The sequence below is a fragment of the Phalacrocorax aristotelis genome, chromosome 3 (assembly GCF_949628215.1).
Source record: "Phalacrocorax aristotelis chromosome 3, bGulAri2.1, whole genome shotgun sequence".
In the NCBI taxonomy this organism is placed as follows: Eukaryota; Metazoa; Chordata; class Aves; order Suliformes; family Phalacrocoracidae; genus Phalacrocorax; species Phalacrocorax aristotelis.
This window is the reverse complement of record NC_134278.1, coordinates 130,824,388-130,841,013: the sequence shown is the minus strand read 5'-3', so window position 1 is coordinate 130,841,013 and position 16,626 is coordinate 130,824,388. Positions and strand designations below refer to the sequence as shown.

Here is a 16,626-nt window from a genome sequence, read left to right as displayed (position 1 = left end):
GAGATAGAAGTGCCTCATGTAGGCTTCATTTGGCATTAATGAAAACCAAATCTAGTAACATAATGCATAAAAATCTGACCCACTAGTTTCTAGAATACTTAAGTAGCTTATTTATCAAATTAGGTGTGAGTGGTTTTTTACTTGGGATTTTGTAATACTGTATTAATGAACTTGTTTTCAGTCACGACCTACAGAGGATGCTGGTTGCGCCACATTAATGTGGCAGTAATACTGACGACGAGGCAAAGGAGTACCACTGTTGCATGGCAGCAAGTGCAGCAAAGGCAGCATCACTGGGGGAGAGGCACAGATTTGGGCTGACAGTGATGAAGTGTTCTGTCAGAGGCAACATCATTATGCCAATCAGTTTCTAAAAGGCACCCTCTGAAATGTTGCGTTGCTCAGCCATCCCTTTCTCAAGTTCCTTCTTGTACCTATTCACCAAGTTCACTCTCTGCATAATGCTGAAGTTAGTGAGATGCTCAAAGTTAAGCTCTTCTGGTATTTAACAGTTTGAAAAGTATGCTGATAGACTAACGCATGGTGTAGCAATCAAATTGTTTTGAATAACACAGAACACAGAATAACTGTGTTTATATTTAGGTCTTACCAGAAGTATGCTTTTAGTCATCTGTACTTACTATGCTTCAGTTTGCATCACAGAGCCATCTTGGTGCACACAGGCTGACGTGCAGATTTTGCTGTATATATATGCGTAGGCTTTCCAGCTAAGAGCTGAGGAATGTTACAGGGTCAGTCCTGTGAAGGAGTCCAAGAAGGCAGCGTGTATTTTAAAGGACGATTAGCGGAGAAACCTTCCAGGCACACTCATCCAGGCTGAGCTCAGAAAGACTTTGTTAATTTTTTTTTTTAACAGCTTGGTTTCCAACATTTTAAGGACATATCTAACTCACTGACAATTTGTCTGGCCTGCATAGTGGTCTCAGGTAGCACCACGAGGAGGATGAACTTGCCACCGCACACCCCACCATAGCAGAGCTATTTGCAGCAAGGTGCAGGTGCACTCAGAGTGTCTCATCTCCACTGCAAGCTTTGGGGTTCTCCAGAGCTGGGGTTTATATGTCCACCAACCTGCAGCGGTCAGTTTGGGGACTGGCGATACGAGGGGCCAGGTCCATAGAGAGAGGCCCCCGTTGGCAGACATTAAGCAGAGGCTCTTTGGCAAGCAGGAGCTGGGAGGGCGGCTTACGACTGGCAATACCTGTGCACAGGACAAAAAGTACACAGGATTTTGCTGAAATGTAGTGACAAAGAAATTTTTCTTGCCAGTGCCAGAATAGCAGGTAGGATCCAGTGCTCGTATGTGAAGGGAGCGAGCAACTTACATGTGCATCGATCTGTGGTGATCCACCCCAGATGTCTGTGAGAAGATCTGTATTCACTGCTGTTAGCAAGGCAACACAAACATAGGCGAATGCTCCTTCTCCCGCGTGCAGCCTGGCTGTGGTGGGGGTTGCTGTCCACAGGCTAAGTGCACTGGAAGAAGTAAGGGCTACTCCTCCCAAAGCGGCACAGCTTCAACAGCAGCAGGTACCAATACGCGATAGGATGCAAGACTGCCAAACGTGCAGCAGAAATACATGAAGGGTGTCAAACTCCCTTTCACTAAGATGCTTCGGAAAATTCCACCCAGAAACTATATAAAAGTGAATAATATCACTGGACGTGTCCTTAGCTGTCCTCTTCAAACCTGGTCACTTATGCCCCGTTACATTTTCCGTATTAGCTGTACAAGCTAAATGCTCAAAAATATTTTGAGCGTTCTGAACAACTTTTACTTTTTTTAAAATAACCATTTAAATCTTTTCCACTTAAGTTCAGTAGTTCAGTTCACACAACATAGTACTGTTTGCACTAGGCTGAAAGTGATTTATTAAGCAGTGTCGTTTAATGAGAGTTTAAGCAGAAACACCCCACTGGACTGTTTATTGACGCAACTCTAATACATCTCACAATATAACAAGTAAATTAGGAAAATGAAGAACATTCGATGTTCTCAAATAGTTATTTGAATCATTATTTGAGTATTATTTTTAAAAGGACCAGGGGAAAATATAAATTTATTACTTACAGCCTGGCTAATCAGCGATTATTTAAACATGAAACGAATGCTACACAGAAAAGCTGTTTTTAAACCAGACTTTCAAAAATGAAGAGTGATTGTTCATTAAGAGAAATACTAGAATGCACTGCTGTCTGGAATTTGCAGGATCCCATACCATTAGCACACCGTGATTACATTTAAGGGATTCCACCTTAGGCTTTTGTTCATCAGGCAGACGGTGAGACTTATTTTCTGCAGGGATGAAAAAAACCAGAAAGGAAATGTGGCAGGTAGTGAGCATGGCTGAGAGGGACTAATGCTACTCAGTACACTTTGCAGCCTAATTAGAGGAAAATTTGTGTGCTTTTCATGAAGAGAGAGACAGGATAAGGAAAGAGGAACACATGAAGGGATATCAAAGCACTAACAGCTTTTTCGCTGCCAGAATTAAATGCTAACCCCAAGGTACTTTCAGAGCAAATCAATATGAATGGTAGACCCCGTTAGGTGGCTTTAGGTTTCTATATATTAATGTAGTTTTTAAGGAGCAGCTAACTTGCTAACAGAGCTACGTTACTTAGAAACCCCACGTCCAAATTAGTAAGGAAAGGGTAGTCAACTGAATCTTACCACATTAAGTTGCTGATTCATGTTAATAATTATGCAAACCATTATGAATGAATGAACTCTGAATTCACAAACAAGTAATTGCAGAAGAGCAATCATACCACTGCACACAGCATATTTGTTGATTTTGTGCGTCAGATTTAATTTCCTTTTAATTGTTTTTCATAACACATTATGTGTGAAAAAACGCAATAAACCTTATTTCAGGGTCAGCCATAATTTCCTCATAGAAAGATCAGACAGCAATGTTTTTGTACCAATTTTAAAGAGCACACAGCATTTAGAAAGTTTAAAGAGCAGTTCATTGAGAATCAGCTACATAATAACTGCTGCTATCTAGTAAACTTTACCAAATTCCAGTGCTGAAATAATGGAGAATATCTCTCGAGGATACTTAGAATAGGCAAGGGCTGCAGTATCTCAACGCCAAGCGAGTATTGCCAAGATCTGCTTTCTGATGGTGCCTCCAGGTAATGGCACTTTAATGTAACATTTCCAGGATATTAAAAATGCAGAAAACAGAAAGGATTTATCAGTCATGATGGATAACCGGCCTCTGCAAAGTGAAGATGCTGGCAAGCAATACCTCGTGCAAACCATGACCCACATCCCCCCAGGTTCAGCAGGTCTCTGCAGTAGCCCCAACGAGGTTTTGGCCTGGGCCTGGCGGGATCAGGGTTGTCCTCTATGAGGTCTGGATGCAGTGGCCATTTTTCCTGAGCAAGAACTGCAGGATCAGTTGCACGGCACTATGTTTTGCTATTGCAGCTACAGAAAAAACGGTTTTGTAAACCACAGGCTTTATACCAGTTGTCTTCCAAAGACAAGACATTGCTGGTTTAGTCATAGCTCTGTTAAAAGTGGTAAAAAAGCACAGCCTTCCTTTCTATGATTTACTTATCAAAAAGTACAAAAGAAATGTCAGCTTATAAATTAGTGAACACTATAATTATTTTGTAAATCTGCCTGATGAAGTGAATCACAGATGCATTGTCTATAAGACTATTGATTTCACTGATTACTGGGTCAGGGCAGTAACAGAGAGTCCTAGATTCATGAATTTAACAGGAGTGGCCAAAATGCACGGGCAAACAGGTGTTCAGTGAGTAGAACTACAGAGCAAGGAGTTAAATGGCTTTCTTGCTACAACCATGCTGTTCGTTCAGCGTTCGCTGGATTGTTCAGCAGTTGAAATGAATTTGAAGAAACGGCAAACCAGGAACGCTTTATGTTCTTTGTGACCAAGAACAATGCTTTCAGGTGGTGCTTTATGGGATTTTACACAAATTAGTCTCCCTTTTTACTTACCTAAATAAGCTGTCTTTCAAATTATTGGTCAGATGGTATTTAGCATGAAATGCTCGGTGGTTTTATTTATATTGTCTTTACATTTACATTTTACGATTCCTGGTCCAGCTATGCAAAGTATATCTGGAAATACTCCGTATCTTTTACTGGAATCATAATACCTTTGTAATTAAGCGTCTTAAAAACATCCATGTGTTGCCCCCAAAACAACATACCTCTTTTGCCAGCAAGGCAGGACATTTCTTCTTATGTGCACTTGTGTTAGCGAAAAGACATTTGCTAATCTGCAAACTGTGTTTGGGAAGTAATGTCAGAATGACCTGGAAATCAGAACTGCACTGCATCCCAACCCACCGCAGTACTCTCCCCGCTCCTGGGAAGTGGAATTCCCTGCTCTTCATAGGCACTCCTGGCATAATTGCATTACACTTGAGCCCGTGTCAGCGGACTGGCTGCTTCAATTTCATCTGTGTTTGTCCTTCTGGTGTGGTTCATGGTGTTTGTAATGGCAGCAGCTTTCTTCTTACTGACTTGATAGCGGCGAAACCAAGAAGGAATGAGGTAACTGCAGCAAAAGCGCACCAGCATTTGGGTAGCTTTTTCCATCGTGTGCCAAAAGCACCAGTGAGAAACTCCGCTTCCATAAGCTGCCAAAGTCATTCAAGTTTAAAGAATCCAAATGTGCTAAAGAATTACTTTGAATATTCTGAGGTGTGAGTATCTGGGAACCGATAGAGTATCTTCCAGATGTAGCTGATACAGGCTGGAGATTCTGCATTTCAAGCATTACATTTTTTCTTAAAAAAAAAAAAAAAAAAAAAGACATTTAAACCCAGGAAAATGGACATCCAGCTTGAAGATTCACCATGTTGTACTAAGTGTGGGAAGCTACAGGGAGGACAGGAGACTCTGTACTACTTAGAGATTAACAGGAGATTAAGTTTATCAATGACTCTGCCTTGTATTGTATACTCAAGAACCATGTGCTGCTCTGCATATGCTTACAGTGCCAGATGATGGAAGATCCAACTCTGACCAGAGTCCCACTGAATTTAATGGGACGTAGGGCAGGTCACAGTGAATTGCAGACTGCTTTGTGAGTAAATGGACATGATTTCAAGAGATTATTACATAATCAAGATATTCAAATTATTATTTAGAGACATCTAACAAAAGTTGCACAGATTCAAACCACTTCACAGACTGTCTGAGCTTCTGAACTTAGTTGTTTCCTCTGAGTTTATGCATGTCAGTGAAAGAGTGGGGAGAGCAGGGATGCAAGGAGTGGAACTAGGTTTTGTTATTGTTTCCAAAAAGCTTTGAGTAGCAAAAGAACACAGACAGACACAGCGTCCCGAAACCTGCAGTTAATACCATGCCAGTAGTCCGCAAAGGGATTTTTCGAAGACATTGTCACAGGAACGGGTGCCCAGCTGCACTCTGAGCTTTTGAAAATCCCCACCTTGTCCCGGACTCGCAGAGGGGGAGGAGGTCACGGGGGGTGCAGGCGAGGCCACAGCAAGCGCCTGCTGCTTAGGGCTGCAGTTTGTATTCCCTTAACGGGATACTGCGCTGGGGCACGGCAGGCTCGGCATGCACACACGCTCTGGTAATTTGATAAGCTCACCTGCAGGGAGGGATTATTCCACATGGCTTAATGAGCCGTCAGGCCTGCATTCCCAGTGCACAAGGTGTGCCCACAGGCCTGTCCGCAGTGGCAGCAGTTATCTCTGCTGTCATCAGGCTCATGGAAGTAGCAAGAAAAGGAATGGAAGTAATTACAAACATATTACAATCCTCATATTAAGAAGAAAGACACTATTTCTCAGGCTGTAATAATGAAATTTACTTTCACAATAAGAGGAATGAGAAAATCAAACCTTTTTTAAAAAATCGGTTTCTGGGTTTTTTTGCCATGTTGGTTGCATTCATATCACCGCTTTCAGTTTCTCTTTCCAGCAGTGATTTTTTTTTTTTGAGAGGATTTCAGCTGAGATTTTCCAAGAAAAGCACCCAATATGAAACACATAAAGATGAAATCGACAATGGTCCTCAGAAGCCCATCTTTAATAATATAACTGGATATTATTTGGGCCTTGCTTTGCTTCATTTTCATGAAGGGAAGCCCAGCTTGCAGATGTTTGGAAAACATTTCAGTGGTGTGATAAAACTGATCTGTATGAGTATTACAGTTATGCCAAGCTCACTAGTGATAAAAGAGTAGATCTACCAGAGGAGATAAGCTTACTCCACAGAGCTGGTCTTTGCCTTTCCGCCATTACTTTCCAGTCATGGGATTTAAAATTCTTCATTAGAAATTCAATTATTATTTTTTTAACTTTATATCTTGCTTTTTTATTTTGTTGTATGAACCAAGTGTGTTATTCTGCGGGTTTTTCATTTGATTTTTAGGATTCTCTGGCTTTAACTTCTTGGTGTCAGTGGCACATCTCGTGCCATTAGGCCTGGCTTAGATGGCAGAAACACTGCCAGAGGCCAGCGTCGGGTCCTCGCTGTCTCTCCTTGGGAGTGCCAGGACACTGGTACTCTAAAGTAAATGGTAAATATTCTCTACTACACTTCTGTGCAGACGTACAGCAGCTTCAGCATTCGCTTGCACAGCGGCAGAAGCCTTGTTCTCTGAAAGTGGTGTGTGTCATTGCAATTTAAATACATGAATAAATACAGACAGCTCTCGAACGGAAAGCCATGTGCGTGCACACTCCATTTTTGCTTGCTAGCAGTGGCCAACTTTGTCCACTTTATGTAATGCTCTGCCTCTTGAAAAGGGAAAGATTCGGTGTCTTTTGTGCAGGATGCCACTAAATATCTTCCTCCTTCTTCCCTTTCATCAAATGTAGGCTACACATCACAAATGAGGCAGAACAGACTTTAAATATTGTTTGTCAATGAAAGGCGAGACCAGCTTCCTAGCAACAAAAAGGATGTCACTTATTGTCTTCAAAAGGAGACCGTTTCATCCCATCTCGTTACAAATGCCTTCCCATGATAGCTTCTGTCGATATAAAAGTCTGCCAGCAGGGGATCCCCGTTAGGAAGTGACCAAGTTTGAAAACCCGTTATGCTCCTGGCAAACATTGTCATCTTGTACATATTTAGCCTGATCACTCTGGCAGGTTATGAAAGACTAAATGGTGCAAACACATGTGGCAGATGCCGTTCTCATGATAGTTGAGGAGCCTTTGAGCCTCCGTTGGTAGCATGCCAGCTTCATCTTGTATACTGAAGAGCATTATACTTTCAAGCCTTCTACAGCTTGCCCTGAGGGACTGCTGCTGAAGTGGTAATAAAATTCAGAATGAGCCTCAGAAAGTCAACTTGTTGGTTTGGCTTCAAATGGGTTTTTTCATTATTAAACTTCCCTTTAGCAGCCATATGTAGATCTGCTTTCTGAAGAACACCACGTGCCGCTTAGAAAGGTGATTCTAGCTGAAAAGATAAATAGATAAAAATGCAGAGCCGGCAAAGAAAGTGAATTGTTTCTGTGAAGCGCATGTTTAAATTGGTGGTTACATTTCTTCAGGTGAAGGGAAGTAAAGGGAATCTGCGAGTAAATTATGTTTACTGGTAGCTCCTCCTCTTGGCACCCCATCTAGGAAATACAGACAAGACATTCTCCATGCCCCCAAAAAAGGGCATTCTATTTGCATGAAATATTGCAAACGTGTCACCACACATTTTGAGCTCCAAATCTGTGAATGTGGACAGGAACAGTTAAAAATGCAGTTATGGACTGAGCTGGTAGCAGTAGCAGTAACGTGCAGCATCCCTGACACATTTGAGAACATCATTTAATGCAGCATCTCAGCGAGGGAGGTGAACAACTTAACCAAGGTAAGGTAGTTGAAAGATGTGCCTCAATCAAGAGATGAAATCACCTTGTCAGGGTTAGAATTGAAGTTAAGGTGCCAGCTTGAAAACAAAATGTTTGGCCAGTGGAACATGGCTTTTAGCAGGGTGTATCACTAAAAATAGAGAGTCTTTAATTATCTTCATCTATTCTTGTATAACACCCCGCTTTTCCCTGCTTTGCTATCCAGTGCCAACATTGAGTTAAAGGTTAGTGTTGGGTGGGGTTTTTCTTCTGAAATTGAAGGGATTTTAAATATTGGGGGGGATATCCTTTTCTTGAGCTCTCTGCACGTTATAGGTGTATAATTGCTAAATTAAAAAACTTAAAGCTGAGCTCATCTTTTCTGATGTTTCATATCCGAATGAGTAAGTAGTGTCAGCCGTGGTAACGCACTGCTAGAGGCTCCTAGGCTGGGCAGCACTTACCACAGCAAGAACGCAGTATTTGTAATGGTGCCAATAAATATTTATACTGTGAGAATGTCTATTGGAAAGAGCCCCACTGTGCCGGACACTGTGCAACTCTAGGAGAGGCAGCCCCAGCCAGCCTGCAAGACAAAGAGAAACGCAGATGAAGGGGCACGGTGGGAAGGGGGAAGAGAGCTTATGATGAGATGAGTATGTAAAAAACCCAGCGAAGTTCAGCCAGGTGCGCAGAGTGGTATTAATTGTGCAGGGCATTAGTGAGAGCTGTTTCATTCAAAGAGTGGGAGGGGGAAATACATTTGACATTAATGAAAAAAAAATCTTCTGCAAAAAGGAAACTGTGCAATAGTTTTCTGTAGACAGCTGTGCCAGAATTATTAAACTTGGGCAGCGCCTTTCAAGTTGCTTTATCCAGATGTTCATTTTAAGACCACGCAACTGACTGGAGCGTTAGGGTACGCGCACTCCTGACGGCAGCGCCAAGCGCGCTGCTGCCATTCCGAAGACGAGAACGTTGGCCGCAGCCACGCAAATGCACCCATCTTACAACTGCGGGGGTGACCCTGCTGACATCTGCTCAGTCACCACTGGGTGCCCCTCCTGACTCCGGGTAGCATGGACAAGAATTACACACAGAGGATCTCGCTGAAGCTGTAAAAATTATTTTCCATTATAAAGGAAAGAGAAATAAATCACAGCTCTGTAACCTAGCTGCCTACAGTTATATTTACAGCCTCAAGGTTCTACATCGAGTCACGTCCCCTCCATCCGTTTACTCCTTTTTCACAGAAGAATGCTGTCACGAATGCTGTCACTGAAAGAAAAAGTTACAAGAGCTTCCTCCTAGGACAGGTTCAATTTAGTTTCAGCGCAGTGCAAAGAACATATTGCAACACTGTGGTGGCCTGTTTTTCTGGCCTTTATTAATCCAGAAACCTTAATGATGAACAACATTTGTGTCATTGTCTACACAAATTTAATTTGTTTATGCAGCAGTTCAGTTAATCCTGCAATCTGCTTTTCTCAAATGAGGACAGATAATGGAGACACCGTTCTTTACAGGTCTTCAGGCTTTTAAATTCTGATAAAATCAGGATTCTTCACTGGGTCTTGCCACAGCTCTGAATTAAGCCACTTTAAATGTAATTACTGAAGCTGGCTGTACATCAGGAACATCCATTAAAAGAATTGATTGACCGTGCTGTTACGGGAGGCATTTTATGAACAAACGATCACGATGGGTCCAGAACTGTAATTTATAAAGGCAAAAAAGCAGGTAAATACTTTATTAGTGGTTAATGAGAGGTTCACAAGATAACTAAATTTCTTCTTTTTTTAACCAGCTACTTCAGAGAATCTTGGTCCATGGCCATCTATCACGATCGGTTTATTGATCTCAAGAAGGAACTGCGCCAAATCCTGATGTCGGAACAGGTAAGAAAAATGGCTGGCGAGTGCATTTTATTATTTAGATAATTTGTTAGCGTTGTTCACTTTGGTTTCTTCTCCCATCTTTCTCCTAACGCTTTACATTTCTGTTTAGCTATGTCCTCTGGGAACCTGAGCAGATCCTATGCCTCATGGCTTGGGGGGGGTGTCACCAAGTACGGCATGTTGCTCACTTTCGTTCTTCAGGCGTATTTTCCAATTTGCCGGCAGAACTGTAGGTTGCTTTGTTTTCCTTCACAGCATTTTTGCATTAAACGTGCAGTTTAGTACAGCTACCCAGCAGAATCTGGAGGCGTATTTGTTCAGTTATCCCCTTTTTAATTAATGTTTCCTAGTATGAATATGTTACAGGCCACCCTAAACCTGCCTCAGCTGAGCCTATGAGAAGTAGATTTTTTCACCATCTACCCACAGGGAATGGCTTTTGTAGCTGAAGGAGTGAAAGCAACCGGCTTTTTCAGCGATAAGTGGATCTCCTGAATAAGGATGAAATTAAAATGTTTGCTAAAGCTGTTTACAGCTTTGGCCTTAGTACCATCCAGAGAGGCATAAAGTCTGGTACAGCAGCCTGCAACTCTGCCTGCTCAAAATCCAAAGTCACTGCGCCCCATGAACAGAACTGCCAACTGCACATTTCCAATGACCCCCAAAACTGCCCCACCCCCACCCCGGGATGAACTTCTGCCTGATCTCAAACATAATCTGCAGTCTGGGGTCTTGATACTTCCAACCCACTACTTGGGACCCATTTACCCTCTCCTCACGCTGCTGCTTTTGCTTAACTCAGTGGAACTCCGGGCGACAGCCATTGTTTTTAAGTATTTGCTCACAGAGCTGTTAACCGTGCAGAAAATAAGCAGAATCAACTGTAAGTGGAGGCAGGGTGACAAGAGGAAGGGACGTGGGGCAGCCTGTCGCCCACCCAATTCCACGGCCCAGGCTGGCGTGCTGTCATACGTCACGGCTGTAGCCACGCAAACGCTGGAGCCTGCCTCCCCCCGGCAGGGCTAGGTGCGGTTTTCCTCCTCTTTTGACACAGAAGGCACCTCAGCACACTTTTGGATTAGATTCTCATGGAAGTTGTCTATAAAAGAACACAAAACTAAATTCTGCGCAGAACGGGAGGCCTGATGAGAAGTGTTTTCTTGCCCTCATTCAAGCACATTTTGCCTGCTGCAAGCATGAACAGCTTTAGAGAAAGGGGAATTGGTGCTCTGCAAATTAAAGGCTCGCTTGCCTTACCCTTTTCTTGTTGCAGTAGTCCCGGTGCACAAAGATAGTCTCACTGAACGGACTGAAAGCACCTCCGTGAGTTCAGAATTGCTTGCGTGAACACAGATGACGGTATCTGCATCTGAATGCAAATTTGTCATTTTGTGTTTTTATTTGGATTTCCTTCACGGTGATTTTAACTATATTTACTAAATGTCACATTTATGTATTTTCCATGGGTGTTCCCTCTGGGCATGTTGCCAAATACACGGTAGGTACCATGCACTTACAGAACATAGCTGAAACGCCTCGGGACTGGCTGTATTTCTGCATGGGGCAAGAGACCTACTGTCTCTGCTTCCTGTTGCTCGTATTCCAGCTCACTTCAGCGTGCAGATAAGCTAGCGATGAAATGTAAAAATGAGGGAAAAATACACCTTTGAAAGAGATGTTTGAGAACCATGAGTGTGAACGCGCAGATGTCAGGCATTTCTGGTTACAGTTAACACAGAAACTGGAAATGAGCCCCATGCATTTAGGAACAATATTTACAGAAATGGTCGCTGGTAGCAAGTAGTACATGTGTAGCACAGTCAGTCACAGCTGGGACAGGGAGTACGTTTTTAGCCCGTGTATTGAAATTGTCACCCCAGCGCTGCACTTGGTGTACGTGTGACGGGTACCCGCGATGCTCTTGCCTGTCGCTGCAAGCCGAGCCACGGCGCGGGGAGTGTTTGCCCTTTCACAGCACCGCAAACGTGTTTATTTCAACATGCGGAGCCCCAGCTATGCAAACATGCAGATGGCGGGGCTGGGTTTTTGCACCTACATCAGCTGTTGAAGTATTACAGCAAACTGCGGGCACACATGTGCGGCGCGAGGTTTTCTAGAAAGGGCACTTGTCCTCAGTAGGAAATAATGGTCTGGGGTTCGAACTGCTCCCCGGTGGCAGCGCCGGTTAAGCGGGAAGCCCGCGGAGCCGGTGCCCGTGCTGCCGGGGCGAGCCTCGCTCCGCGCCCTCCCTCTCCCGTAAAAACGTCTCTCCCTCACCGTGAAACCACGTTTTCATGCCGTTTCGGTCCCCGCCGCCGCGCGTGCCCCCGGGAGCACCCCGGGGTGCAGCCGCCTGACGGCTCTGCCTTGCAGGTGCCCGGGACGCCCCCCGCCGCCGGGACGCCCCCGCGGGACGCCGAGGAGCGCAGCCCCTGCCCGCCACCGCTGCCGGAGCCCGTCCGCCGCTACCTGCGCCGCCACCGCGCCCAGCTGCCCGTCTACGCGCCGGCCCCGCCGACGGCAGGTGAGGCGGCCGCGCCGGGCCCGCCGGGCAGCGGCATCCCCCCGTTTCGGGGGTGAAGGGGGGGGGGGGGGGGGCGATCCCGGCGAGCAGCCCTGGCGGGGGGCCGGGGTGTGCGGCCCCGGGGCGGGGGGATGGGGACGGGGTTCTCCGTGTGCAGCCCCGGCGGGGGGGGTGGCGGCGCGTGCCCGGCGGGCCCGCAGCTGTATGCTAATGCGCAGCGGGCCGCCCCGCCCCGCCGCACGCCTGTCCCACCGGGAGGCCGGGGGGGCTGGGAGGGCAGGGCGGCCCCGCACCCCCCCACGGCCAGCCCGCCTGACGGGGTGCCCGGGGAGCGGCGGCCCCCGGTGCCCCCCCCCTCGCCCCCCCGCAGCGGGCTCTGCGCGCCCCTTTGTGCCGCCCGCCGGGAGGGTCGCGCAGCTTTATGCTAATGCGGCGCACAAAGGCGGTGAGCGGGGCCGGGGGGGGGGAGGGCGGCCCGCCATCGCGTGCCGCCCGCGTGCCCCGCCGCCCCCTACAAAGGCGCGCGGGACCCGCGGGAGGGGCTCCCCCCGCCCCGCCACCACCTGCGACCCGCGGAGCGGCGCGGAGCTCCCGCGTGGGCCGCCGCGCAGCCCCCGTCCCGCAGACAAAGGGTTAAGGGGGAGCGGGGCCGCGGCCCGGTGCTCGCCCCGCGGCGGCTGCACCTGCCGCGGCCCCGCCGCGCTGCAGGAACCGGCCGGCGGGACCCCCACCCCGCGGGCAGCGCCGGGCGCCCCTCGGGGCCTCGCACCCCGCTGTGGCGGGCGGGGGACCGGGGCGGCCCCGCGCGTCAGGATCCCCGCCGCTCGGCGGGCACCCGGGAGCCGCGCCGCTGCCGCTCTCCTGTCCGTGCCGGGAGCCGGGCCGGGCTCCGGGCCGCCGGGCGGCCCGGGGGCGGGGACTGTGGCCCCCGAACACCGCGGCAGCGGAGCCCGCACCGTGTAACAGGTTCCTGCCGGGCCGCGGGGGGGTCCCGGGAGGCGCTTGCTTTGCGCCTTCCTTTTCCACCTGATGCCGGTGGCGGGCAGAGCACACCCGCCGCACCGACGGGCCGCGCCGGCACCCTCGAGGGCGGGCAGCACCGCTCCGCCGGCGGCTGCCCGAACGCCGCTCTCCACTCCTGCTACCGCGCCAAGTTTCCTGCCCCGCGCCGCAGGGCTCCGGGCTCGCTCTGCCCGGGGCGGGGGCGGCCGAGCCCGCCGGGGTGCGGGCGGGGGGGGTGCCGGGCGGCGGGGCGGAGCCGGGCGGGGCGGGGCGGGGCGCGGGGCGGCACACAAAGGGCCGCGCGTGCCGGGCCGGCGGGCGCGGGCGCGGAGCGTGCGGGAGGCGGGGCCGGGCGTGTGCCGCCGTCGCCGGCGGGGGGGGGGCCGGTGGGGGGGCCCGGGGCTCAGGTGCGCCCGCCCCGCCCGCCGCCGCCGCCGCTGATTGGCCCGTCCCGCCGCCGCCGGCCTGAACAATGGCCCCGGCCCGCTTAAAGGCGGCGGCGGCGGCGGCGCCGCGGGCAGAGCGAGGAGCGGGAGCCGCGGCCGCCGCCGGCGCGGAGGCGGCGCGAAGATGCCCCGCGGCTTCCTGGTGAAGCGCAGCCGGCGGCCCACGCCCGTTTCCTACCGGGCGCGCTGCTGCCGCGAGGCCGCCGGCCCGCCGCTCCCCGTCGCCGCCGCGCCGCCGCCGCCGCCCCGGGACTCGCCGCCGGCGCCGGTGCCGTTCGGGACACCCGATGCCGCCGTGCAGGCGCTGTACAGCCCCACGCGGCCCGTCAGCAGGGACAAGTACCTGGAGCGCGGCTTCAGCCTGGGCTCCCCCGTCTCGGCCGAGTCCTTCCCCGCCCCGGCCGTCCCCGGCACCATGGACCCGCTCCTCTTCGCTCCGGCCGAGCTCAAGCTCTGGGCCGCCGCCGGCCACGCCGAGCCGCCCGCCGCCCCCGCCGCCGCCGCCCCCGGTCCCGGTCCCGGCGGAGCCCCGGCCGCGCCGCCCGCACCGGCCGGCCCCGGCCGCCCGCCGCCCGCCAAGCGTCCGCCCGGTGCCGCCGAGCCCGGGCGACAGAAGGCCCCGTCGGGCAAGAAGGCGAAGGCGATCCGCAAGCTGACCTTCGAGGACGAGGTGACCACGTCGCCCGTGCTGGGGCTGCGCATCAAGGAGGGCCCGGTGGAGGCGCCGGCCAAGGCGCGGGGCGGCTGCGCCCGGCCGCTGGGCGAGTTCATCTGCCAGCTCTGCAAGGAGGAGTACGGGGACCCCTTCGCGCTGGCGCAGCACCGCTGCTCCCGCATCGTCCGGGTGGAGTACCGCTGCCCCGAGTGCGACAAGGTCTTCTCCTGCCCCGCCAACCTCGCCTCCCACCGCCGCTGGCACAAGCCGCGCCCGCCCGCCGCCAAGGGCGGCCCCGAGGCGGGCAGGCCGCCGCCGGAGGAGCCGCCGAAGGAGGCGGGCGGCAGCGGCAGCGAGCGGGACACGCCGAGCCCCGGCGGTGCCTCGGAGGCGGGCTCCGAGGAGGGGCTCTTCGAGTGCCCCCGCTGCGCCAAGCGGTTCCGCCGGCAGGCCTACCTGCGCAAGCACCTGCTGGGCCACCCGGCCCCGGCCCCGGCGCCCGCCCCGGCCCCAGAGCCCGCCGCCGAGGAGCCGCCCGCGCCGCCGCCCGCCGAGTGCCGCCTGTGCCCCGTGTGCGGGGAGACCTTCCCCAGCAAGAGCAGCCAGGAGCGGCACCTCCGCCTCCTGCACGCCGCCCAGGTCTTCCCCTGCAAGTACTGCCCGGCCACCTTCTACAGCTCGCCCGGCCTCACCCGGCACATCAACAAGTGCCACCCCTCCGAGAACAGGCAGGTCATCCTGCTCCAGGTGCCGCTGCGCCCCGCCTGCTAGAGCCGGCCGTGCCTTCCCGGGGCCGGGCCGGGGACCGGGACCGGGACCGGGGCCGGGACGGGGCCGCCCCGCCGCCGCCGAGCGCTGCGCGTCGGACTCGCCCCACTATTAGCTTTAATACGGCTTGCGAACTGCTGGAATCTGGCTTTACATTTACCTTTCCGGGGTCTCTTCTCTTTTTTTCTTTCTTTGGGTTTTTTTTTTTTTTGGTTTATTCGTTCGTTTCGGTTTTTCTAAATGTGAACAGATCAAACCGCTTGAGGAGAAACGAGAATTTCCTTTAGTATAGCCTCAAATGCCTTGACTCTGCTGTTGATGGTCTCCAGAAAATGCTGTAGAAACTGCCTTAACTGTGACATGCCAAGTTTCTGTTTTTTGTTCGTTTTGCCCTTACTAAGGTAGCTCATGAGTTGACTATCTGTATATGTTGGTTTAAGTAATTATGTTATTTATTCGTTATTTATTTATATTAATTATGAAGATCGATATTATTTGATCGCAGATATTCTAATGCGCTTTTTTTGTCTCCCCTGCCTGCCATTTCACTGTGCGTTTTAGAAGATCTTTTTTTCTAAAGGGATCTGCTAAAAAGGTTTTAACTTTTATACCTAGAATAACACATGACCTTAACCATTTTATCCTGTGCAACTGACAGCTCTTACTTTTAGATGCAATCTCTTTTTCTACACACATTATTTTCTTAACTGTTAGCTATTTATAGAGTGCTTCGATAGAACTGTTTCAACTGTATAATTATTTACTATTCAAATAAAATATTTTCAAATTCAAGCGTGCCCCTGCTGCCTCCTGGTCCTCTCCCTGCCGGGCTGACCCTGGGGGGCTCGGGGGGGGAGCTAGGGGCTGGGGCCGGGCTCTGGGTTTGAGCTGGCAGGGTGCCCTGGCAGGCACCAGCCTGCTCCGCACCCTTTGAGATTAATTAAAAAGGAATTAAAAGGGGGGGAGAGGAGCGAGGTGAGGTGTGTCCAGTCCTGGGGGAAGGCTGCTCCACTCCATGAAGGGGTGCGTGGGGGCTGCAGGCTCCTGCCCTGAGCCTGCAGCCGTCACCGGGTGCAGTCTGTCCCCAGCTCTGCTGCGGGGAAGAGCTGTGGAGGAGCTTCCAGGGACCTTCCCTGAAAGCACTGCAGGGGAACTGTGGGGACAGGGGACACCTCTGAGGGAGATGAAGCGGAGAGCTTGGAGAAATCCTTGCCTGTAAGAGGATGTGCGGTTTGCTTGGGTTGCTCTTCCGTGCTTGGCACTCGGCAGTGTGGGGCCGGGGCTCTGTAGAAAAGCTGCATCCTGCTTTTGCTATGAACTGGGGAGGCTGGTGTGAGGAAGACCAAGCTTTTGTGTGCCTGGTTTCAAGGCTAGAGTCTGATCCTGTCTGGTCCCACTCTCCCCTGTGCTGGGATTTCTGCAGCGTCCTTCAATAACAACAGGGTTTTGGCAAACCGGGTGTGCTTGGGCTCCCCTCCGGAACGGGAGGTCACCAGTG

The 16,626-nt window shown here is 51.0% G+C and overlaps 2 protein-coding genes across 2 annotated transcripts in view; both read left to right on the top strand.

The window, feature by feature from the left end:
• Positions 1–16,626, top strand: part of CFAP61 (cilia and flagella associated protein 61) — a 117,376-nt gene that overhangs the window by 96,684 nt on the left and 4,066 nt on the right. Inside the window, exons 25-26 of the mRNA XM_075089694.1 lie at positions 9,643–9,733; positions 12,107–12,257. Of these exons, the coding sequence (XP_074945795.1) occupies positions 9,643–9,733; positions 12,107–12,257 (242 nt within the window). The remainder of the gene's footprint in view (positions 1–9,642; positions 9,734–12,106; positions 12,258–16,626) is intronic.
• INSM1 (INSM transcriptional repressor 1) lies at positions 13,675–15,920 on the top strand. Its single transcript, XM_075089696.1, is given in 2 exon segments — positions 13,675–13,792; positions 13,795–15,920. Coding segments are annotated over 2 exon segments (1,398 nt in total). The 5' UTR covers positions 13,675–13,731; the 3' UTR covers positions 15,132–15,920.